The sequence below is a fragment of the Mustela nigripes genome, chromosome 12 (genome assembly GCF_022355385.1).
Source record: "Mustela nigripes isolate SB6536 chromosome 12, MUSNIG.SB6536, whole genome shotgun sequence".
Classification (NCBI taxonomy): domain Eukaryota; kingdom Metazoa; phylum Chordata; class Mammalia; order Carnivora; family Mustelidae; genus Mustela; species Mustela nigripes.
This window is the reverse complement of record NC_081568.1, coordinates 50146975-50172356: the sequence shown is the minus strand read 5'-3', so window position 1 is coordinate 50172356 and position 25382 is coordinate 50146975. Positions and strand designations below refer to the sequence as shown.

General features: G+C 49.2%; 1 protein-coding gene across 3 annotated transcripts in view; it reads left to right on the top strand.

The window, feature by feature from the left end:
- CCNJL (cyclin J like) overlaps positions 1 to 25382 on the top strand; it is a 102318-nt gene that overhangs the window by 15034 nt on the left and 61902 nt on the right. For 2 of the 3 annotated variants that reach the window (XR_009407415.1, XM_059417291.1), the window contains exons 3-4: positions 10800 to 10833; positions 13280 to 13493. Coding sequence is in view for 2 of the 3 variants with exons in the window: in XM_059417291.1 (XP_059273274.1) it covers positions 10800 to 10833; positions 13280 to 13493 (248 nt within the window). In the remaining variant the exon portion in view is untranslated. The remainder of the gene's footprint in view (positions 1 to 10799; positions 10834 to 13279; positions 13494 to 25382) is intronic. The other variant, XM_059417292.1, reaches the window with a different exon arrangement.

The following is a 25382-nucleotide window of genomic DNA, read 5'->3' as shown; positions in this document are numbered from 1 at the left end:
TTTCTGTGAATTCTCAGAAGAGTCCAGTACCTGTGATCAGCTGACCACAGTGGCAAAAATCCTGAGCAGTACGTCAGCAGGGGAAGCTGGAGAGACTCAGGGGTCGTGGTCATGCTTACCCTCTTAACCTGTTTTGGGCTCCGTGGTTGGGTCAGGGTGCCAGAGGATCCATTAGAAGGAGTCTGAAAATTGAGGAAGGGACCTGAAAGTGTCATGTGATGAGCTATTGAGGCCACCACTTAGGAATGGAGACCCAGGAGGGAAGATTGATCCAGGGTTGGACCTGTTATAGAGAACCACCCATGCACCTAAATAAAGGAGGGTGTGGGAGAATGAGGGGCACCCCCAGTTGAGAAGGTGTGAGGGATGTGGTCATATCGAGAAGCTGCCGAAGTGAAGAACTTGGAGGATGTTTTATAAAAGGCCATGAGTGTTGTCTGTGGAGGTCTTTGGAGGGGAGCAGAGTGGGAGAGGGACTGCAGAGAGGCAGGTGCACCTGTGTTTGGCCACGGCTGGATACCCAGACATTGTTGCAGGGCCTGTCACCAAATGTGCTTTGGAGGGTAGAGGCTCTGGTTTCTGGGAATAAGGTGTGTCTGGAGCTGGCCCACTCGTGGGTTCAGGGGGCCCGTGATCCATGTGGTGGCTTGTGGAGACCTTTCTGTCCACTGGAGGTACGCTACCGGCCAGAGGTCAGCAGGAGGGAATGTCACTGGCATTGTGGGCTCCATGTGCCACAGGCCACCCTCTCTGAGAGTGTTGAAATGGTTTTCTCGCAGAGATGTTGGTTCTTTACCGAAAATACCCCCTAGGGCTTTATGAAGCAATTGGGGCGGATAGGGGAAGGAAGGTGAGCCTCGGGCCTCTCAGGGCCTCCTAGGTCAGTAGCGTGCACTCCTGAGGCCTCTGAAGAACCAATCTATCCCCCTCCCCTTTCTTTTTCCCTTTCAATTTGCAAGTCTCCACTTCCTGTTGGTCACCTTGGTTACACATGGTGTTTCTTCATGTCTTGCTACTCTTTGTTCTCAGGCAGACACGATCCCTCAAGCTGTTTCCCAACCAGCTGGCCCCGTGCCTGGAGGCCCAGCCTCCCTAGGGAGGCACCAGTTGGCAGCACTGAGACGAGAGCATGGCGGGAAGCACAGAGGAGACCAGTGTGGTTTTCCCTCAGTGGCTGGTGTGGGAGAGCAGCTCAGCCCCATGCTGCCTCTTGGGCCATTTATGAAGTGGTGGTCACACACAACACAGCATCACACGCCAGGTCCCTGGGCCAGTTCCTCTGATGTCCCAGTCCAAGCTTTGCCACTAACCTGCAGGGTGGCCTCCGTTTTCTGGGTACCCGACCGATCCTGGTGGTGGTACCGCTAACTGGGCCCACCTCAGCAGGATGAGTGCCGGGATGGAGAGCCCAGGAGTAACAGTTGTCTGTAGGTGAGTGAGAGGAGTGGGGGCATGCGTGTGTAGAGAACCAGCTCTGTGTACATGCTCATGCTTACCTCTCAGTGCTGCGATTGCTGGTGAATCTAATTTTCTTTGTATTGATATATGTGTTTCCTAAAATTTCTGTAGTAATGAGTTATTTTGTAATTGGTTGAAGATAACATTACTTTGGATGGAAAACACAAACCTAAACTATCCCATGGAAGCCACAAAACCATGTTACAAGCATGGAGTCAAAAGACCAGATTCAGAGCCATCACTTACGACCTTAAGCAAGTTCCATAGCCTCTCTGAGCTGTCCTTGTCTGGAATACCAGGATGTGGAGCATCCCCACCTCACGGGTTTGTTGGAGGATGAGAGGACTGAATGCATGGGACACAGTATCTGGCAAATGAGATACATATGTATTTGAGATGATGTGTGCAACACATGTATATAAAATGGAAGCTTGTCTAGAACTATTCATCACAATGGGTGATTCCAGATACTTGTGAAGACCAGAGAGGAGTTATAAAAGCCTGGGGATACTGAATTCTAGGGGAAAGAGAAAGCTCTGTCCTTGCCTTGAGGTGGCATATGCCTCAGTCTACCCAATAGGAGATGATTTCCAAGGAAGAATCAGTTGTGGCTTTCCAAGGAGGATTGAGAGTTGAGTTTCTATAGAATATATAGAAAAGATATGTGTACATAATATATGAGGTGGGGCAGTTGGCAGGTCGAGGGCGGCATTTAATTTGGACCCGAGACCCTAGACATGGGGCAGGGCACTCAGCCCTTGGCTGCCTGGTGGCATCTGTAGCCTCTTGTGCTGGTCCTAGGCTCCTAATATCCATGGCTTTGTGGAAATTCTTACCAGGGCAATTCTGCGGGGAGAAGCAGTGGTTTTTGATCTCAGCGAGCTTTTCAGTAAATCTCTCGGCTTAGCATCATCGACTGATTGGGAGTTGAGCCAGGAATTTTCTCGGGAGTCTCACCTTGCAGATGCATTGGGGTTTAATTTCCCTGGCACACCCATGCCCAGCGGCCAGCATCCTGAAGCACCATCTCCCAGAACTCTGGGAGTTCTGGAGTTCTGGGAGTTCCCAAGCTCTCTGGGTTGTTGTTACTCTCCCTGCACCCCAAAAGGAAGGGTGGTAAGGAAGATCTGTGGGTAACCAGATTTAATTGGGAGTGTCCTAAAACTGTGTTCAAGTTTTTTCCCAAACAAGTGTTTCAGGGCTTCTAGTGAGGTCATACATGATCCCTTTTAGGAAGGAACAAAGTAGGATGCAGTATAAAGTGTGGCCCACAGATCTCTGTTCTTCAGGGAGTGAACCTTGGGTCTGGGATGTGATGGAACACACATTAGGAAACATTGCCTTGGAAATGACTGAGTGCAGAGTGCATAATTTACCATTCTTGAAGTCCCCTGTAAAACACTACCTGCTTCCTCTGTGTTCACCCTCTGCTGCTGTTGTGTAGACTGAGGCACACACCACCCCAAGGCAAGGACAGAGCTTTCTCTTTCTCCTAGAATTCAGCATCCGCAGGTTTTTACACCACCTCTCTGGTCTTCCTGAGTATTTGAAATTGCACATTATGATCGTTTCTTTCAAGCTAAGATCAGGAACAAATAATTTTTACTTACCTTTTCATTTCAAATATTTGTCTTTGTCCAAATTTGAATGTTTTGTTAATTATTAAGGGTCTTTTTTATGTCAAGTATTGGGGTCACAGAGCTGAACAAGATGAAACCATCCCTTTCCTCATGGTAATTACAGTTGAGGAGTAAAGAAAGACACTAAAAGTGGATGGATAGATGGATGGATGGATGGATGGATGGGTGGATGGATGGAGAAAAGTTCTAGATGCTTGAGGAATATCTGACAGGGCATGACTAGGATGTACTTTTCAGAGGTGACTTTTGAGCTGAGATCCAAAGGAAGAGTAGATTAATAATGAGAAGTAAAACCATAAGGCATTTAGAAACAACTCAGTGTAAGACACCAAGGGTTAAAATGAAGACTTCCCTTCCTCCCTTAATAGGAGAAACCAGGGGTGACTGGCTGAACGTTTATAGTGCATGTGACCTTCAAACTTCTCTGAGGTTAGCCTCAAAATGCCGCCAGAGCCTGTGTGTGAAGAACACAGGCTGACTTTTCTCCCCCATCTGTCCTTCAGCAATGACAGGCGAGGGTCCCTGCCTGGCTGTCCTGGCCGTGTGCTCGGGGCCTGTTTAACTAACTACACTTTAGCCTGGCCTCACCCGTTCTCCCATGCACATTTGAGCCTAGCCCAGGTGTAGAATATTTGCCACCTCTGCCAAGGTCAGTGCCTCTGTGGGGGAGGGGAGAGCAGTGGCGGCGAGATCTATGCCTGGAATCTTCGGAAGCCCGTCCAGGCAGCCCTGCTCCCTCTGTGTGCATCCCAGTTTGGGCTTTGTAGGCCTTGTGATTCACTTGTCCGCGGCCTTTCTGGGAGCACTGTCCCTCTCAGATAATCCTCCTGCTTTGCAACCCGCAGACAGAGCTCTTCTTCAGCAAGCAGAGTACTTATTAAAGGACTCAGCCTTTTCTGGACATGTACCAGCTACCTTTCCCCCAGAATGGTGCCCCTAGTCACAGAAGTGTCCTGTGTCATAGCAGTCCCCACCTCTCCCTCATTGGTTACCCTAGTGAAGGATTCAGGGCTGTATAAGGGAAACTGTGGCAAGGCAGGGATAGCCACAGGCAGAAAAAGCATTCCCCCAGCTGGTGTTGGCTGAGGTCACTCCTGTGTTCATCACGAAACACTCTCTGTCCATTCATTCATTCAAACATTCATTCACTCATTCAGCAGACACTCATTAGCCCTTGCTGTGTGCCAAGTCCCAGGGGCACGGCCAAGACATGGAGGGAAAAGTGACTCCCTCTCTCTTCCAGAGGTCACATTCTGCAGGATGGCGGGAAGAGGACAGTTACTAAGCAAGCAAACCCCTTGCTCGACAGCCACTGCGCAGTGTGGGAAGAAAGGGTCCTGTGGCATGGGAGGGAGGTCAGGGAAGACCTCTCTGATAAATGACCAGCACAGACACCGCAAGGAGGAGAAATGGCCCAAACGTCCAGAAGGGGGTTCTGGTGAAGTCATGACACAACCTTACGGTGATAAAACGCTCGGCAGCTGCTGAAAACATGGTTTCTGGAGCTGTCTTGAAGGGAAATTGGGATACCCTTGTAGGTTATGATCCCCTTTTGTGGACATTTGCAGAGAGAAAACATCTGAAGAGTCCATGTAAAACTTAACAGGACTTCTCTGTGCACGAGGGATCAGAAGTGATATTGGTTACTTTTTTCTACTTTTGGAAATTTGTTGGCGAATATATGATTTATAACTAGTAAGGAGGAAAGAAAAAGAAAGATCACTGCTTCCGGGTTAGACTTGGGTGGGATCTTACGTCTTGTGTGGACGAAATAGGCTAGTTAGCACAGTGCTGGTGTGGGGCATGGTCTTATGAAAGGGCTGATTTTCTCACAGTTAAGATGTGGGATTGCCAGGGAATCCTTGGAAATACATTTTGAGTGGGGCCTTAGTACAGTGGGTGTCTAGTCTCTGCCTCTTTTTCTTTTCAGATTGGAAACACAGTCATTGAAATTCAAACTGGTTACACATTGAATGGTTTTTTGTTGTTGTTGTTGTTTTTAATTTCAGTCGTTCTTTTGGAAGTTATTTTTAAATTTGTTTTTAAGGTTTGTTGGACATACAGCGTTCTGTTAGTTCCAGCTTGTACAACACAGTCATTGGATAGTTCTATGCATTAAGCTATGCTCACCATCATAAGTATAGTTATGTCTGTCGCCATATAACATTATTACAGTGTATTGACTGTATTCCCCATGCTGTACTTTTCATCCTCGAAATCATCTTTTTTTATTGACATTATAGTAGTTTCAGGTGTACGACATAAGGACCAAATATTTGTATATATTGGGAAATGATCACCACAGTAAGTATAGTGTTCATCACTTCACGTAGTTACATATTTATCTTATAATGAGAACTTTTAAGATTGACTCTCTCAGCAACTTTCAGAAGTACGAGCCAGTATTACTAACTCTAGTCACCATACTGCACATTACATCCCCAGGATTTATTTACTTTGTACTTGTAAGTTTGCGTCTTTTGACCATCTTCACCCATTTCGCCCATCTCCTACGCCCTCGCCTGTGGCAACCACCAGTCTTCTCTGAGTTTGTTTGTTTGCTTGTTGGTGTGTTGTACTTCAAGTGTTTTTTAAGAATCCAGTGTTGAAAGCATGAAAATAAAAATCACACAAGATCTGAGCCCTCCAGAATACTGCTGTGAACATTTTTTGTCTAATAGTTTTTTCTTGTCCTTTGTTACAATTTTTTTTTTCATTATTACTATTTTGAAAAACCAAAATAAACTGCTTTGGTAACAGAAGGGGTTTTTCGTAAAGATGGATTCCGCCTCCCGCACCTGAGCTCCTCACTGTCCTCTGTCCCTCTGTCCCATCCTGCTCCTCTCTGAATAGGGAGGACGGTGTGCTCTCCTGTCGGACTCAGGTGATGACGGGCCAGGGGCTTGGGAGGCGGAGTTTCTGGAAGCCCCTGCCTGTCCTGGTGCCCTTCGTCATTGATGCCCTCCTGCCCCCACCCCCCGGACTTCCTGCTGGCCACAGAGATGTTGCCCCTGTGCTGCTGAGAGGAAGGTCATTCTGCCTGGCCGGGTTCCTGCCCCTTTCCGCCCACACTGGCTGCTGAGCGCCTGCCAAGTGCCTGCCTAATCCGGGAGGGCTTTACAGGCCGCCCCTCTCAGGCTGCTCTTTTGTTTCTGGAATCCAGGCCCCTCCGGAGGAGGGGCTGGCTTCGTGCACCCTGGCTGCTGGCGGCCAGGGCCTTAAGCTGCCTTAGGTCAAAAGTGCTGGGGGAGGAATGCGGATCTTTAAAGCAGAGCCCTTGCAATGAAGACCTTTCCCCCTCTAATTGGGTTAGGGAAGGAATCAGCTGCGCCCTCCAACTAAACCAGGGAGGCACGCTGGCATTTCGTTTGCCAAGGAATCACCCTTCTCTGCAGCAGAAACCCAGGCTCAGAGCCCCTGATTGCATCTGGCTTGGGGTTCTCTGGAAGACCTGGGGTGGGGGGTTGGTTTCCTCTCCCGTGGAGGCCCTTCGGCCCCCTAGCCCCCCAGCCCCCCTGTAAACTCTCAGGTAGGGAGCTTCATTCCACCGGCAGAAGCAGGTTCCTTTGAGAGTCCAAAGAGCTTTTCACAGAGGCAGATAAGCTCAGTTTATCTGAAGTTTGATTGCCCCGCTCGAGGAAAAGGCCACTAAAGCTTGCTGATTGCCCTTAAGTGCCATGTCCTTTGCAGTTGTGGCAGCGTGACACTCATTTTTTCCGATGATGGTGCCGGGGCTCAGAACTCACCAGGTTAATCAAAAGTGGGGTTGGGACCCCCCAAGCCGCCTGACTTCTGTGCTGGGCGGTTCCCCAGTGAGTGGGGACGGGAGTGGACTGTTATGGACAGTTATGCAGGGAGGTGCATAACTGATTCATCCTTGTTCTTGTTTTTTTAAGACTATTTTTTGGGGCAGTGTGAGGTTTGCAGCATTACTGAGCAGAGGATACAGAGGTATTCTGTACCCCACAGCTGCCTCCGTTTCCACATGCCCCACGAGGCAGTACCTAGTACCTTTGTTCCAGTCACTGAGCTCAGTGACACAGTGTCGTCACTTAAAGTTTTCGGTCTGCTTCAGGGTTCTGTCTTGGCAGTGCACGTCCTGTGGGTTTGGACAAATATATGATGACGTGTGTCCGCCATCATAGTAGGTTACAGTCATTTTCGTTGACCTGAAAATCCTCTGTGCTTGGCCTCTTCTGTCTGTCACCACCCCCGCAGCCCCCAGCAGCCACTGCTCTTTTTACCCTCTCCATAGTTTTGTCTTTTCCAGAATGTCATATAGTTGGAATCCTGTTAATATGTAGCCTTTTCAGATCATCCTCTTTCCCATCGTTATGTGCATTTGAGTTTCCTCCTGCCTTTTCCTGACTGTCCTTTTTTACTCATGCCCGTGGTTCTGGACCAGCTGCCTCGGTGCCGGGCACACACCGGACTCTGGGACAGTGGTATAGGCCACACGGACCTGACCCCCATCCTGGGGAGCAAGAGCTTAGCTGGAGGACACGTAAATAAGTAAACTTTGGCCATGAAGAGTAGCATGCTCTGAGAACCAGGGGGACCTGATTTGGAATGGTCAGAGGCCAGAGAAAACATCTCTTAGGAAAGGATATGTTACCTGTCAGAGAGAGAGAGCACAAGCTGATGGAGGGGTGGCAGGCAGAGGGAGAGGGAGGAGCAGGTCCCCACTGAGCAGAGAAGCTCCAGGGGGATTGGATCCCAGGACCCCAGGATCATGACCTGAACCGAAGGCAGGCATTTAACCGAGTGAGCCACCCAGGTGCTCCAGGAAAGGACATTTAAACAAGGACACGGGGAAGGAGCAGAAATGGGTTGAAGAGCCTCCCAGGGCAGCTGTTGTAGGTTTCAGAATCCTGCCCACTTTTGGCACCAGCTGTCTGCTAACTCCTTGATGGGTATTGTTGCCCGTTCCAGAGGTCCATAAGTCTATAACTTTCTCTTTCTTTTTCTTTTTCTTTTTTTTTTTTTCTTTTATGCACAAATGGCTTCCTTTGAGAATCTGCTCAAGCCACTGGACCCTTCCCCAGAAAGGATACCGAGGGAAGACCTACAGTGTGTTGCTCTGAGCTCTGTTCTGCCAATTCATCCAAGAGAAAAGTCCAGAAGCTGTTAAGTTTGGCTGAGTTGAGCGGGGAGGGAAGTCCGGACTTTGCATGTCTTCCTTGTTGTGTGGTGGGACTTTGACCTGCCTTGATGAGGGCTGTGCAGACTGGGCCGAAGGTCAGTTGTCTGATGTTCTGTAACCAAGGATCTGTGAGTGTGGTTGCTTCTTGTCAGGAGCCTCCGAGCTCTTGGCCGAGAGGAAATAGCCACAGAGCCTGCAGGTTTGTAGGGGCTGCTGGAGGGTAGAGAGGGAGACTGCTGTTGGAGCTATGGTCCCCCATTGGCTGCTGCTCTCAGCCATCTGGCCGTGGTCCTGGAGGGGCCCGGGTCTTCACACATAGTCATCCTGCCGGTCTTGATGCCCTGCTCAGAGCCCTTCCATGGCTCTCTGGTGCCCTCAGGACAGGCTAGATATTTTAGCAGGGCACATAAGATAGGACTGTGCCCACCATCCCCGCCCGCTCTGTCCAGGCACACCCTGCCTGTCTCTCTGTTCCAAGTGCTTTGGATTCCCTGGGAAGAACACCTGTGTAGCTTTGCAAGTGCTGCTTTTCCTACGTCTTCAGCAGGTCAGTCCCTAGACATCCTTCAAAATCTTGGCCGGATACATCTCTCCTCCTTGAAGTCACCACTGACTGCTCCTTTGTACCGAGAGGCTCAGGGCATTTGCTGCTCGCTGTAATTCAGTCCCTCATTCCTCCCTAGCTCTCCCCGTCCCTGCCTTCATTCCTTCCACAACTGAGTATTGGGCACCTGACAGTGTTCCCCAGTCACCTCAGGGTGGTGACTGAACGGTGAGGAGCCAAAGCAGACCCAAACCCTGCCCTCAGGGGGTTTGAAATCCCATGTTGGCCTCATAAATTCATCATAAATTCATCAGTGAAGATGAATAATACACAAGTCAAGTCTTTCCTTTAAAGAAGTTAAACTGATGATAAAAGGGCATCTCCATTATTTAAACAAAAAGAAAGATGGGGGAGCCTGGCTGGCTGGGGTGGTGGAGCTCTGAACTCTTGATGTCCAGGTTGTGAGTTCAAGTCCCACATTGGGCATGGAGATTACTTAAAATGAAGGGTTGAGAAAAAAGATAAATTGAAAGTCTTGTGGTCTCAGATCTGGTGCAGATTAAGTAAAGCCTGGGGTCTCAGGACTTTTTCAACCTCTGTTTCTTTATGTGTAAACATAAGGGAGAGGCAGTAATTTATTCACTTGGGAGCACCTTCTGTGAGCGGAGCTCCAGGGTTCCTGGGTTCTGTGGGGGAACGCATCAGAGGAGAAGAGGTCCCAGCGTGCAGGCTCATGTCAGGCTTCCCTTCACTGGGAAGGCCTTGCTCCCTCAAAGGTGTGCAAGGCAGTCACTGCCCCTGGCTTTCCTTTGTAGTATGGGTCACAGTTTGAACTTGTGTAATTGCCTTATCATTTGATTTCTAGCTCTCGCTTACTGGGCCATAAACCTCGTGAGAATGGGTGATGTGTCCATCTTCTTCTTTTTACACAGCTGTGTTGAGATATAATTCATATGCCATAAAAGTCACCGTTTTCAAGTAAACAGTTCAGTTGCTTTTAGTGCATGCAGAATTGTGCAACCATCAACACTATCTAATTTCAGAATCTCTCATGATCCCAAAGAGAAACCCCATATCCACTAGCAGTCACACTCCCCGCTCCCCATTAACCTCTACGCACCCCTAGCTCCCAGCAACCAGTGATGGACTTCATGTTTATATGGATTTGCCTATATTGGGTATTTCATATAAATAGGACCACAATATGTGGTCTTTTATGACTGGCTTTTCTCTACATAGCATGTTTTTAAGGGTCATGTTCATGTTCTTTCTTGTGGCCAAATAATATTGCACGGTGTGGATATCCTGTGTGTTGTGTACCCATTCATCAGCTGGTGCACGTTCAGGTTGTTTCCATTTGGAAGCTACTGCCACTGCCGGCTGGTTGGGTTCCACAGACCCCCCCCCCCCAAAGTGGGTCCTTAGCTTCTCACAGGAGAGATATCAGACGTGAGACAAGAGGAAGTGAGAGCAGTTTGGTGGAGACCTAGAGCAGATAAAGAGTGTCTGGGAGACTCAAAGGAAAGAAGAGTGAGTCTCATCTTCTCCTGTAGTCTGGGTTTTTATTGAGGATGGTGGTCTGGTGCAGTGTCTTCTCAGGCATCCAGGAACAAAGAGAAGTATTTAGGTGTCTGCCAGAAGGCTCTTACGCCCTGGAGCCAGGAGTCTCGGTGACTCATCGGTCTTGGAAAACTGTTCAGGATGACCCTATCTCTTCTCTCTTTAGATGTTATCTGTTGTGCTGAAAGACTCAAGAAATCATTAACTCCTTGACCTTTACAAGGAGGACAGCCATTATCTGTACCGTAAGGTGTGTGTGTGGTGGGTCGGTAGGTCCTCACAAGAGTAGAGGCAACAAAAAAGTAGTCTTTCTTAGGGTCCTTCTAGTTTCCCTAGCTCATGTTGGCTAATGCTGCTAGAAGCATTACTATGCAAGTTTTTGTGTGGCTGTAGGTTTTTAGTTTGTTCACATCCTCACCAACACGTGTTTCTTTTCTGATTTTTGTTTTTACAGTGGCCATTGTGGTGGATGTGAGGTGCACTCTCAGGTGATTTTGATTTGCATTTCCCTGGTGACTAAGTGTTGCATATTTTCTCATGAGCTTATTGACCATTGCTGTGTCTTTGCAGAAATATCTATTCCGCCCTTAGCCCATTTTTATCTATCTATTTATTTATTTATTTTTAAAGATTTTATTTATTTATTTGACAGAGAGAAATCACAAGTAGATGGAGAGGCAGGCAGAGAGAGAAAGAGGGAAGCAGGCTCCCTGCCGAGCAGAGAGCCCGATGCGGGACTCGATCCCAGGCCCCTGGATTATGACCTGAGCCGAAGGCAGCGGCCCAACCCGCTGAGCCACCCAGGCGCCCCCTTAGCCCATTTTTAAATTGGGTTTTCTTTTTATTGTTGAGTTGTAGAAATTCTTTATATATTCTGGATACAGCCTCCTACTGATACACGATTTCCAAACATTTTCTCCTATTCTGTGGGTTGTCTTTTCACTTTCTTGATGTTATCTTCTGAAGCATGAGAGTTTTAAATTTCGAAGTCCAATTTAGATCTTTTTTTCTTTTGTTGCTTCTGCTTTTGGTGTCCCTATCAAAGAAACTGTTGTTGAAGTCCTAAAGATTTGCTTCTGTTTTCTTTTAAGAGTCTTACGGTTTTAATCTTAAGTTTAGGTGCATGTCTGTCTTATTCTAGATTATATCCCCAGTGCCTGGAATAATGTCCGATATATAGAAGGTACTCAATACTTACTGAGTCAGATGAAGGAATTAATTTATCTTGGATGAAGGTGCCTGGGTGGCTCAGTCAGTTCAGCATCTGCCTTTAGCTCAGGTCATGATCCCAGAGTCATGGGATCAAGTCTGGCTCTCTTCTCAGTGGGGAGCCTGCTTCTCCCTCTGCCTCTCTCTCTCTTTCTCTCAGAAATAAAATCTTAAAAAAAAAAAAAAAAGTTAAAAAAAAAATATCTTGAATGAATGAATGAACAGATATCTCTTGTCCCAGAACTGTTGCTCCCTACGAGAAGCCCTAGGGCTAGGCAAGCTGCATTGCACAGGTGAGGAGCTTCGGTTTGTTTTAATCTTGCCCCCAAGGAACCAGCTGTGCGTGAGCTCCCTCGGTTCCTTTTCTGCCAGCTCTTCCTTGCCCATTTTCCCTCCATGTTGTTTCTCTTTAGTTTCTCGACTGGACAAGATATACTACAGCAGGGGTGCCTGGGTGGCTCAGTGGGTTGAAGCCTCTGCTTTCGGCTCAGGTCATGATCCTAGGGTCCTGCGATCGAGCCCCGCATCGGGCTCTCTGCTCGGTGGGGAGCCTGCTTCCTCCTCTCTCTCTGCCTGCCTCTCTGCCTACTTGTGATCTCTCTCTGTCGAATGGATAAAATCTTTGAAAAAAAAATATATATATATACTACAGCATTTCCTCAGTAAATCGTGTCTGGCCTACTTTGGTTAAATTGCAAATAGGGTAGGTATATAAGGAAATTTTTCCTGTCCTAAAAATCTTGGTTGGTTTGATATTTCTTTTGTTGGCTTTTCTGGTGTTAGAGAAATATGTTCAGATAACACGGCAGTGTCCAAATTACAAAGTAAAAGTTGCCTCCTGGCGGGGAAGTATGTTTGGAATTTACATGTGGGGAAAAAAGTGTATGTACAAGTGGAGAGCATGAAGGTAAAATGAAAACTAAGGATCTGGGCGAAGGGTATTTTAGGAGTGCTTTGTACTCTTATTTTAACAGCTTTCTTTGTACATTAAATATTTTTTTAAAAGTTCTCTCTCACAGTCCCACCCACAGAGGGAATTAAGCCGGGGGACCCTTAGAGGGTCCTGTGTTTACATTCACTTTTCTTTTTTTTTTTTTTTTAAAGATTTTATTTATTTATTTGACAGAGAGAGATCGCAAGCAGGCAGAGAGGCAGGCAGAGAGAGAGGAGGAAGCAGGCTCCCTGCTGAGCAGAGAGCCCGATGCGGGACTCGATCCCAGGACCCTGAGATCATGACCTGAGCCAAAGGCAGCGGCTCAACCCACTGAGCCACCCAGGCGCCCCCTTACATTCACTTTTCATCTCCTCCTCAGCTGTTGAGGAGGTGACAAAGATGAAGGCCGGTGACCGAGCAGGCACAACTTGGTGAAATAGTACAGCCAGAATTTGGGTGCTGGTCCCCGAGCCGCAGGCCTGTACATACTCATCTTTTCCCCAGGGAATGACTGTCTTCGGGGCCTGTTATCTCCATCACCTGCCTCTGTCATCATATTCTTGGCACGTCACGGGCCTGTGCTCACTGAGGGCAGATGGGAGGTGGTCCAGGGGTTTCTGGAATGCGGGGGGTATGGCTGCCATCCTGGGACTTGGAAACAGATGAGTTATGGAGGGAATTGCTGCCCGTAACCAGCCAGCAGGCAAACCCTCATGTCTCACTTTTCCCGGGCATCCGAAGCGCTCAGGAGGCAGCCCTGACCACCCACCCCCATCCTGCCTGTCCTGCAGGAGCTGAAGCTGCCCGCCTTCCGAGCCCACTCCCCACTCTTGAAGAGCCGCCGATTCTTTGTCGACATCTTGACCCTGCTGAGCAGCCACTGCCAGCTGTGCCCTGCAGCCCGGCACCTGGCCGTCTACCTGCTGGACCACTTCCTCGATCGCTATCACATCACCACCTCCAAGCAGCTGTACGCCGTGGCGGTCTCCTGCCTCCTGCTCGCAAGTATGTGCACTCGCGGCTTCCCACCGTCCCCCTCCTTGGAGCCCGGGTGCTCCCGAGTCATTTTACATTTCTGAGGTCTTTGCATGTCTTCTGTGTCTGTCCTTTGCTGAGTGCAATCTGTAGTCATAATAATCACCATTTTCTTCAGCATCAGTAATATCCTGGACTAAGCCATGAGGATTTTCGTAGCAGATCTTAATGAATCCGCACAGTGACCTTGGAAGACAGATACTTGTAGTACCCCCCCATATTACCAAGGCACAGAGAGATTAAGAAGCTTGCCTCGGGTCATCTAGCTTAGTAGATAGCAGCCAAGATTTGAGCCCAGAATGGCATGATGACAGACCTGTTCTCTGAAGTCTGTGGCCCCTGCTTCCTGGCATAGGGGCTCTGAATATGCTGGAAGGGAAACCTGAGCAACCACCCTTCTTAGAGATGTGACTGCTTGACCGGGGCCCAGCGGGACCCATTGTGTGGTCACTAGGCCTGGGCACTGGCCGCCTAGGATTTGTATCTTTGAGCAAGGCCTCACAAAACACGCAGTGTGGTTTTGACCTCTGTCTGTCTGCCTTGGTGGAGATGACCACGTGGCTGTGCTGCTTGGGTCATGCACTTAAAACACAGTTTTGTCCTGCCATCCTGCCCTGGTTTACCAGCAGTCTGAAGAGAGGGATCAGCTGTCCAGGTCCTGTCTGTCTGACCTCGTGCATCTCCGGCCAAGCCCCCTGCTGTCGTAGAACTTTGCACACAGCACACACTGTCTCTTCTGTCTGGAGAGCTTCCCCTACACCACAAACCCGGCCCACCTGTATGGTCCTCATTAAATGTCACTGGGCCCTGCATCCCTGAGAAACCAACCCCCACTGCCCTCATGAGATAGCCCTGGTACACGTTTCCCTGCATCGAGTACATTTCATTAACACCCACCTCCCCTGAGAAAGAGCTTCAAGGAAGGTAGGGAGCTGAGTACATCACAGGGCCTCCAAAAAAAAAATGTTGGTGGAGTAAAGGAGTGAATGGAGCTAGGGGTTCCTTTTGTGCTAGGTCCTGCGCTTCTCCAAGGTGGCCATCTGTGGTCATCACTCTTCCTTGACGTCTAGTGTTTTCTCCATAGAAATCAGTTAGATTTGACATTCTCCTCCATGATACGTAATAGTCCTGTTTTATTACATCAGCCGTTCCCGAATCCTTGAGTCGCACGGGTGCCGCAAGAAGATGGTACCCGTTTTCTCCTGTGGCTTTGTCTGCTCTTGGCACACTGCCATGAACCTCTCCAGGCGTGATCACCCAGTTCTGGAAGCATGGCTTTTGAGTTTTAAACACTCTCATTTCCCGCCACGGCACCGTTCACTTGCCGTTACTTGTCACCAGTCCCTTTCGTGGCTTGCAGTTTACAGCCGTCCCTGTTTGTGATTTGCTTTCCCTTGGGCCAGCTGCATTGGCTGTGTTCTGCAGAGAGGGCAGCCTTGCGGGGTGGGAATCTGGCCTGCCTGTTCCTTCCAAGTCCCAGATCAACATGCTGCTCTCTTCCATCCTGGGCTTACAAGGCATCCCCGCTAGCCTCAGCCTAGGGCAGAACGGGCATCGCGTTTCAGGCGGCCCGGGAGGAGTCTGCACCGTGGCCTTTGGCCTGCTGCTGTCTGTGATCTGTGGGCTGCATCCAGGCCCCATGGGGGCAGGGGACTTAGATTTCCACAGGGCCGTGCAGGCTGTCCCCCAGCGTCTGTCTGGGGAGCTGGGATGTGAGGCACACACTGGGGACTCCTTTGTGCTGCTGCCGCCATGGTGGAGGGAAGGGGGCCTTTCAGACGGAGAGGCAGACGCCAGCCCCCTCCGCCCCCCCCATGTCTGAGGGGAGCAGCCAGCCTGGAGCAGCAAGAACGGATTTTGTAGGACACCTGCCATATGCTCAGAGGCCTCCGGAAAGAAAAGTTTCCATGACAGCCTGAAACCCTATTCATTGCTTCCTCCCCTCTGCCCAGGCTGACTGTCAGCCACAAGGGGGGGGTCACCTTGCCTCAGGAAGCTTGGAGTTCTGCTAATTCAGTACCAAATTATTCTCAAGAAGAGGTGTGGTTCCTGTCCCTGACTTTCAGTTCTTTGGGTTTTAGAGCTGCTTCCAGATAAGGGCCTTGGCACAGATGGAACCTTCTCACCTACATACATTCCCTCTGCCCTCATAAATGGGGTCGGTCAAGGGGTCCATGTCCACAGGCCAGTGGAAGGAGATGGGAAAAGCAAGAGCCTATAGGTGGTTTCATGGCGGACAAGTGGCAGAGCCGCCCCTTGGTCTTCCTGTGCCTGAGTTAACTGCATTCCCTATACAGGAGAGCACCCCACTCTAATTATAGTCTGGCTATAAGTATAAATCGGGTAGAGACGCTCTCTCCACTTTCTCCATCTTATACAGCTTCCCATCCCCTCTGTCTTTTTGTTGGTGTTGCTGTAGTTGCTTAATTAAAAGGATAATTGGACATCCTGGAGACCCCACAACTTCCAGGTGAGTTGGCTTTGACAGGACTCCTTCACTGTCATCCCAGAGGCAACAAGCTTTGTTGTTTACCCGTCCCTTTCTGTGCGCCCAGGCCTGGGCCAAGCAGGGAACGATCTTCCCAGCCAGCTTACGTGGTTGTGCCATCATCTGCCCATTCTTGAGGTTCAGAGAGGCTGAGTAACTTGCTGAGGGTCACACAGCTCAGAGTTTTGTTTATTCTTTTTTTTTTTTTTTTAAGATTTTATTTATTTGTTTGACAGAGATCACAAGGAGGCAGCGAGGCAGGCAGAGAGAGAGAGAGAGAGGAAAGCAGTCTCCCTGCTGAGCAGAGAGCCCAATGTGGGGCTCCCTCCCAGGACACTGGGATCATGACCTGAGCTGAAGGCAGAGGCTTTAACCCACTGATCCACCCATGCACCCAGAGTTTTGTTTATTCTTAATTGGGGTAAAATACATAACAGCATGAAATTTACCATCTTAACTGGTATAAAGCATACTGCTTCATGCTATTTAATACATTCACATTGTGGTGCAACTGTCCGTCCCCTCTCTTTATTCCAGAACATTTTCATCACCTTGAAAGGCACCCTTGGATCCACCAAGTGGCTGCTTCCCACTCCTTCCCACTCTCAGCCCCTCATCTGTTTTCCGTCTCTCTGGATTTGCCTCTTCTGGATACTTCCTCTGAAAGAGTCACACAGTCTGTGAGCTTTTAAGTCTGGTTTCTTTCCCTTTACCTCACTTTTCAGGGTTCATCCAAGTTGTAGCACACATCAGTGTTTCATTCCTTGTTGCGCCCGAATAACGTTCTGTCGTAGGACGTACCGCCGCTTACCCTTTCATCTGCTGATGGACATTTGCATTGTTTCTGCATTTCGGCTGCTATGACCAGTGCTGCTGTGGACATTCACTACCAGCTTTGTTTGAACACCTGTTTTCAGTTCTTTTAGGTGTAAACTCAAGAGTGGAATTGCTGATTAGAATTGGCTCTTCAATGTTGAACTTTTTAAGGAAACTCAAGAGTTTTGCTTTTGCCTGGCTCAGAGATGACTGGGGGTTGAGTCCTTGGCCCCGGGCATGGAGCAGCCTGAGGTAGGAGAGAGGATGGGAGGAGCGCCTGGGTGGCTCAGTGGGTTAAGTGGCTGACTCTTGATTTCAGCTCAGGTCATGATCTCAGGGTCCTGGGATGGAGCCCTGCCCCAAGCATGGAACTCGTTTAAGATTCTCTTTCCCTCTGCTCCCTTCCCCCTTGCATGTGTGCTCTCTCTCTCCCTGAAAAAATTGAAGAAAGGGGAGAGGGTGGGAAAGAAAATCAGAAGAGCCAGAGGCATGACCAGGGTGGCCTTTTTGCTAGGACAGTATGACCTTAAATATAAGACATTATTATGATGATTTAAAAAAAAGACGTGGCGCCTGGGTGGCTCAGTAGGTTAAAGCCTCTGCCTTCGGCTCAGGTCATGATCTCAGGGTCTTGGGATCGAGCCCTGCATCGGGCTCTCTCTGCTAAGCAGGGAGCCTGCTTCTCTCTCTCTCTCTGCCTGCCTCTCTGCCTACTTGTGATCTCTGTCAAATAAATAAAATCTTTAAAAAAAAAAAAAAGTATGAGATACATTTTTATAAAAAATCCAGGTAAGTAGCACTTGTATAAAAAAATTCGTTTCCCCCAAACCTGTTGTCCTGTTGCCACAGTTTGCTGTGTATACTTCCAGACCCAGACTTACTTGTGTTTTTTTATAATTAGGAAAATAAATCTATTTTTATTCACAAGGAGGAAAAATGAATCCTAGATTATGCCCATATGAACTGCCCCGTAAACAAACGTTTTAAGATTCCCCCTTTGTCCCTTCTTTTTCTTTTCTCTCTCTCTGTAACCCTAGTTCCATCATACTTTCTCTTCTGGACCGTGAGCCCCATCCTGCCCCTTGCTGACTACTTCTAGGAAAAGCTAAGGGTGACACGTCTGTTTCTTGGGGTAAAGTTCTGACTTCTAGGATTTTGTAGGTGAAGCCGAATCCTCTGCTACCCTTCATCTCAGCTATCCTCCTCCCCAGGAGAGGGAGGCATCAAGCAAGAGGGTGGTCACGTGCCCTTTTTGCAAGACACTGGTCCCCCTATGGAGCAGGGTCCTTGAGCCCAGAGTGAATCTGCCATGCTGTGCTACGTGTACCCAGAGAAAGGCTCCTTTTCCTACTGTACATTTTTATTTATTTTTATTTTTTTAAAGATTTTATTATTTATTTGAGAGAGAGAGCATGTGCACAGGAGCAGAGGGAGAAGGAGAGACAGGCTCCAGCAGACTTCACATGCTGAGCTCAGAACTCAAGACGGGGCTGCATCCCATGACCCTGAGATCATGACCCAAGCTGAAACCAAGAGTCAGATGCTTAACTTTCTGAGCCACCCAGGTGCCCCTTTCCTGTAGATTTTTAAAATTAGAAATGGTATATTTACTGGGGCAGTGAGATCCAGAGAATAAAGTAAAAAACATGTTGCCCATCCCACTTGCCAAAGATAGCTTCTGTGTTTTCCAAAACCGAGCTGGTGTATTTTTCAGAAAAGTTGTGTGCATGTACAGGCACATGGTTCTCATGATTCAAAGATTCTGTACTTGAGAATTTTCCTATTCACTAAAATTTATTTGTAACCTCAAAAGTCTGTATGTACAGAACTTGGGCAGTCATTTGAGGACACGGGCAGTGACCCCATACACCCTGTGCATGTTCGCAACTGAGGTCGAATAACGCAAGGCTCTGGCTTCTTGTTTTCAGCTCTTGGACCTACAAACGAGGGTCCTTTTCTCTGTTTAGTGCCACACTTCCTCGTTTTTGTGCTTGTTGGTGGTTTTACTGTCCTCAAGGGACGCCTTGGTGGCTCAGTCACTTACGCGTCTGCCTTTGGCTCCGGTCATTAACGCAGCGTCCTGGAATGGAGTCCTGCTTGTGGGATCCCTGCTCAGTGGAGAACCTACTTCTCCCTCTTCCTTTGCCTGCTGCTATACCTGCTTCCGTGCTGGCTGTCAAATAAATGAATAAATCTTTAAAAACGTAAAAAATAATACAGCCCTTAAGGAGCTCCTGGCTGGCTCAGTCGTCTGAGGGTCTGATTTCAGCTCATTTCAGCTCAGGTCCTGATATCAGGGTTGTGGGATTGAGCCCTGCCTCCGCTCCATGCTCAGCGAGGAGTCGTCTCTCCTCTCTTTGTCTACCCTCCCCACAAGCACATGTGCTCATGTGCTCTTACCCCCCCCCCCGCCATAAAATAAGTAAGTGGATCTTTTTATAAACAAACAAACAAATAAATAAATAAATGGGCCCCAAGCATCACGCTGTCTATCATTCCTGAGCACAAGGCTGTGATGTGTCATACAAAGAAAACAATGTGCTGGATCAGGTTTGTGCGGGCGTGAGTTCTCATGCTGCCAGCTGTGGGTTCGGTGATAATGAATCAGCAGTCTGTTGACCAGAAATACACCGGTTCGGCATTGATCGATGGATGAAAACATGACAGAGGCTCAGAGGAGCCTAAGGCTGTATGTGCCCTGGGAATGTGGTTCTGTGTTCGTTGGTACAGTGTCCCCAGGGCCTTGATAGAACACAGCTTCTGTGAATAAGCAGAATGAGCTGTGTCCTTACGCAAGGGGGTTAGTACCAAAAACGCGTTCTTTGTAGTCCATCAGGGAGCGTCTTTCCTGTCGGTCTGCAGGGTTTACCTTACTCTCGATCGATCACAGAATTCTCTGTGTCATAAACACTGCCGTCTGTGGGATGACTCCTGTCGGTGGACATTTCAATTGCTGTCCATTTTTTTCGCTACTATAAATAAACAGTATGACAGCAGCACTCCTTTTGCCTGTAACTCTGCCAGTGTAAGTAAGTGTGTCTGTGAGAAGACTGCCCCACCGTGCCATTGCTTTGGTCAGAGGTGTGTGCATTCTGTGCATTTCAGATTCGGATGGGTAGTCCTAAATTGCTTTGCAGAGGCTTTAACTAACAGATGATGAGATCCCTTTTTTCTTAAATTGAGCTTAATTTCTGGGAGCCTTTGGAACCACGCTTCTCCACCTAAATAAACCACCAGAAGAGTTGCAGTGTCCCTCCCCTTTGCTGGCCCCTCACAGGTGTCTACTTGTGGCTTTTCTTCTGTGCTCCCAGCAAGGGGTGCATTCATGTCCCACCTGTCTGCCTGTCCTGTCCAGCATGCCCAGATGAGACATGAGCTCCCCAGACCCAGTGGATTTTAAGACTCCTTAAGCCAGAAATCAATAACCTCATCTCTTAGCAAAGGTCCAGATAGAAGCCATTGCCTGTCTAGGGCTTATGCTCTGGACCTCAGGAAATTCTAGGAGAGGCCCTTATCTCTCCCAGTCAAACACCTTCACTCCCCCTCAGTCACCCCTGCTTTGATTACTTAGCAACTGCTGCTTCTTCCAAGCAGCTTCTTTGACAGCAGGGCAAAGGGGGTGGGATGGGGTCTCTGTTGGAGATCTGGAAACTTGAAAGCAGTGTTAATCCCTCCTGGTAGACAGGAGTAAGGAAGGCCTGAGGAGGTTAAGCACACAGCTCTTCCCCCAAACTGGGAATGCTTGAGATGCCTCTAGGGCACTGATTGTAGCCAGCAGATGCAAAGGGGGCCGTTTTCCCAGGTGTCCTTTTTTTAAGGTGTACTTTAGACAAAGCTTAAGATTTATTTACAGGATTAAACCTTTGGAAGGAAAGAAATATGGCTGCCTCCCTTGACAGGAGGTAATTCGTGTAAGGGTGGTTAGTAGCAGGGGTGCCTAGGTGGTTCAGTTGGTTAAGCATCTGCCTTCAGCTTAGGTCATGATCTTGGGGTCCTGAGATCGAGTCCCACGTCAGGCTCCCTGCTCAGCAAAGAGCCTTCTTCTCCTTCTGCTGCTTCCTCTGCTTACTAGCTCTCTCGCAAATAAATAAATAAAATCTTTTTAAAAATACAAAATAAATTGAAAAAAAAAACTTTGAAAAGAAAGGTGGCTAGGAGGAGTACTAGCATTTCCTCCCTACCGTGGCCTTACATTTCAGGAATCGGGATGGCTTTGACATTCCACATGTGCATTTCATGTGACAGCCATCAATTATTTCCTCCAGAAAGCTGCAGCAACATCGATGTGCATCTCCTAATCAGTGGCATTTCGCTGGCAGCCACACAGCATGGGGCGCACTGGAAAAAATGGCCTGTCTCATGAGGGTCACACCAAGTACATCCGGGCCCACGGCTCTGATGTTGCAGGGAAGTGAGTGAGGACATGGTGACTTTTTCCATTTCCTGTTCCCATCTCTGCAGGCTGGCAGGCTTATTTAGAACTATTTTCAGGGAAAGGATTCTGGGTGATGTGTCTGTCAGAAAGCCGACTGGGCCAGAAACTCAGAAATGTTGTTTGCTTTATAGCAGGTTTAGTGCTCAGGCCTGTTGGTCCAGGGCCTGAGGTTCTGGGATCCAAGTGGGGTTTTGGGGCGGGGGGTTGTGTGTGTGTGTGTTTGGGGAGAATAAGGGAGGAATCTTAAGATGCATGGGTTAGTTGAAAATGGGAGTGTTAGGAGCCCTTGACCCCCAACATGGGCAAGTTGCTCAAAAAACATTTATTTGACTCTACTGTATACAAGAAGTTGTGTATCTGGGGAGGCGGTGGCAAACGAAATATCTACAGCCCTTGTCACTGAAGATAACTCAATCCACACACTTGATACCTACTATGCACTGAGCCTGGGGTACCGTGGGGCACAAAGCAGATCAAGTCCCCGTCCTCATGTTGCTTAGGATCTGAAGGCATCTCCCAGAGAAGCAGCCTTCAAGCCAGGGATTACCAGCAGGGCTCTGGGCACCTGCCCAGCCCAAGCCAGTGGCCCTTCTAAGAAGATCTAAGTGTCTTTACTTTCAGGAGAATAGCCTGGCCTACGTCTTAGAGGGAAAAGGACCAAGATTGACGTCAGGTGCCTGTCTGATCTTCCACATTTACCTGCAGCTTGGCTGCTGGGAGCTGAGTGTCTTTCTTCTCGTTTACTTTAAACTTCAACCCTCTCTGGATGTGTCTTACCATACCTTGTCGCCTGTTACATCCAGGATTGCATTTAAATATTCTCCTGTTAATGCTGAAGTGAAGAGGCAGACCTATGGGGTTCTTACTCATTGGGCCACTCCCCACTGGTAGAGCCACCGCTGAGTTTCCAGAGCTTTTGCTCTGCTGGTCCCAGCAGCCTGCGCTTTGCTGGGAACCCCCACCACCACCACCACCTAGTCAGCGTGACTCAGAGTCCTACTAGCAGGGCAACGTCCACTTGTTTTAAAACTTTCAGACTCAGCCCATTATACCCTTGGGTGGGGAGATTAGAGATGATTTTTTTCTTAAGATTTTATTTATTTATTTGACAGACAGAGATCACAAGTAGGCAGAGAGTTAGGCAGAGAGAGAGGAAGAGAAGCAGGCTCCCTGCTGAGCAGAGCCCGATGCGGGGCTCGATCCCAGGACCCTGGGATCATGACCTGAGTCGAAGGCTGACACTTAACTGACTGAGCCCCCCAGGTGTCCCAAGGTGATTTTTATGTTAGTTGTGTTTGCCTGGATTTTCAAGATTGTCTTAAAGAAGTATCTGTTGCCTCTTCCTCCTGAGTGTTTAATTACAGGCATGTCAGTGTCTAGACAGGAAAAGTGTCTTCTTTGTCACCGACATGTTGGGGTTCCTGGAACTCTTCTAGGAAACTGTGGGCATTTGTAAAGCAGATTCACACTGAGATAGTCTTGGACTAAGGCAGAATCATGTTCTGGAACCTTCTTTGGCAGTTATTCTGCTGCTTCTGGCTTCTATGGTCCCATCAGTGGCATCCTCTGAGAATTTTAAACTTTTTTTTTTTTTTTCCAGTGGGAGAGTGATATTTCTTCTTTGTAGAAAATTAGAAAATAGTGAAAACAATCAAGATTAAAATAAGGGGCTGGCTAAGTTGGTGGAGCTTGCAACTGTTGATCTGAGTCGTGAGTCTGAGCCCCGTGTTGGGTGTGGAGCCTACTTAATTAAAAAAATATAATAAAATAAATTACTTGCAAATTCACTACATTATTTTTTTCTGTAATCAAAATTTGGGGGTGGAGGGCAGATCCTGGCCCCAGTGATCAGGGAAGGGTAATACTTGTTTATATGCCAGGCAGGGTTTTGAGTTCTTTGCACGGGTTTACTCATTTGATCCTCAGAACAGTCTTATAAAATAGACCGTTGGTGGTTAGGTGACTTGCCCGAGGGTATGGGCATCTCCCCGAGTCCTTGCTTTCAGCCACCACACACAACAGCCGCCTTTGTCCTATAGCTAGCTGGATGGCTCCCTTCCATGGCCGCCCCCGGGAAGACAGGCCAGCAGGTGGCGAGGTTTGCTAGGAGACTCCTGGCTCTTTGTGGAGCCTGCGGACCCACGTGTTGGCTGACCAGGGTGAACTCCTCGGTCTTCAGGACCAGGTCTCTTGGCTGGAAGCCGCTCCCCTTCTAGCCTGGAGAGACGTGGCCGACGTGGCCTCCCCTCCTCCTTTCCCCTGCTCCAGCGGAGGTGCCGGGACCCCTGATGTCCACACCTCTAGCCCTGCAGGCCAGGAGGACTCGCTCCTGGCTCTCCCTGCAGCCACAGCGCCATCAGGCCTGGTCCCGATCGGCCCCCTGCGAGCTGGTGGGGTGCATTCCGCGGAGCAGCGACCTCTGTTACTGGAGAGAAGAGAACGCCGTCCCTCTGCAGGAAGCCCTTGCTCAGCCGCGGCCCCAGGTGCCAGTTGTGTCCCTGACAAGGGGCCTCTCCCCCTGCCACCCCGGCTCTTAAGTAGTCAGGGAAATAATTCGTGAACCAGAGTGCAAAGGAGCCCAGGAATTGCCAGAGCCACTGTGTGACACCATTGTACCCATGGCTCCGTTCTGAGACAGGGAAGTCCTCGCCGCCTGACAGGAAGCCAGTGTGTGACCCAGCTGGCCACATGCCACCTCTGACCTGGGAGGCCCTTTTTACGATTTCCTCCTGAAGAGAACAACCACCCACAACCTCCCCTCTTGTCTCTGGTTCCAAAGTAGGACTCGGGAATTGCCTCAGCCCGTCAGAAATGTGCTGTCATTCCTTCCTTGGTTTGCTCATTCATTCATCCTGCCGGTATTTGAGCCCTGCTCTGTGCAGACTGGAGATGCAGCCGTGGGTGGAGCAGTCTGCTCTGGGGGAGGAGGGAGACAGGTGCTGAGAGGAGGGACACAATGTAAAGCAGCTTGTGGACGGGGCCAGGTCTGTTGTGTGCTCCATTGTCTCTGAGGCTCGGTGCCTGGGACACATATCCGTGTGGAATGAGTCCTCTTCAGGGACAGGGACTGTAGACATTGCTGCTACTCACAGTCTCCCTGGGGCTGTCAGCCACTGTAAGGATCTTTCTTTGCCTCCTGAGCAAGGATGAAACTCACCCAAGCCTGGTCCCAGGTGCACCTTCATGCCAGGTCTCCCCAGCTGTCCCCAGAGACCAGAGGGTTTTTCTCCAGGACATTTCCTAACCTCCAGATCTCTGCAGCAGGTCAAGGGGGAGGGGACGCTCCCTGCTGCCCGCCCCTGCTGTCGGCTTCACAGATGCCTCCCTTTAGCTGGAGGGTTTTTCTGCTCCATCCCTGGCTTTTTCTCCCCCCTTTATCAGACCCTGTCCAGAAACCAACCTGTCATTGTCCCTGTGACTACAATTGCACAGTTGGCCCCGAATCGACAGAAGTGCACCGATAGCAAGGACCGGTGTTGGTGGGGCGCCGGGCACCATTCCAGAACACTGAGCTCTCACGTCAGTTATGCCCGTCACAGGGGCCAAGATGTTGAGACTTTGCGAGTGGCTGGGCCTCTGTAGAAGCCGGGGAAGTCCACCATAAGAGTCATCATCATGCCCTCTCTGCTGCTCCGCCAAGCAAAACAGCCTTTGAGAGGGATCTGTCCTCAGAGCAGTTTCCTGGCTTCTCCATCAGTCACTTTGCTCAAAGTCTGTCTCCCGTGGCTCCTGAGAAAGACGGTGCCTGCTGGACCTATGAACGGTGTCCCTGAGGGAGACAAGTATGAAGCCCCCTTCTGGCCTCCAGTAACTACAGAAAGCCAAGGAATTTTTTTAGTGGAAAAGCTAGTTTGGGTGGCTGGGTCGGGGTATGGTTCCTTATTACAGAAAGTGTCCCCCGCAGAGATGTGCTCTTCCACATCAGTCCTGTCATTGGAAGAGGAGAGTGGGTCCTGTGGAGCGTACACATCTTCCATGGAAAGGCTCTGGGATCGGAGTGCTAACTAAAGCAGAGGGGGGATGAAGACGAGAGTGGGTGTGCAAACAGGGCCTTTAGCTGGGGAGAGGGCAGGGCACAGCTGGCCTCCTGCCCGCATCCACCATGCACCCAGACAGCCGT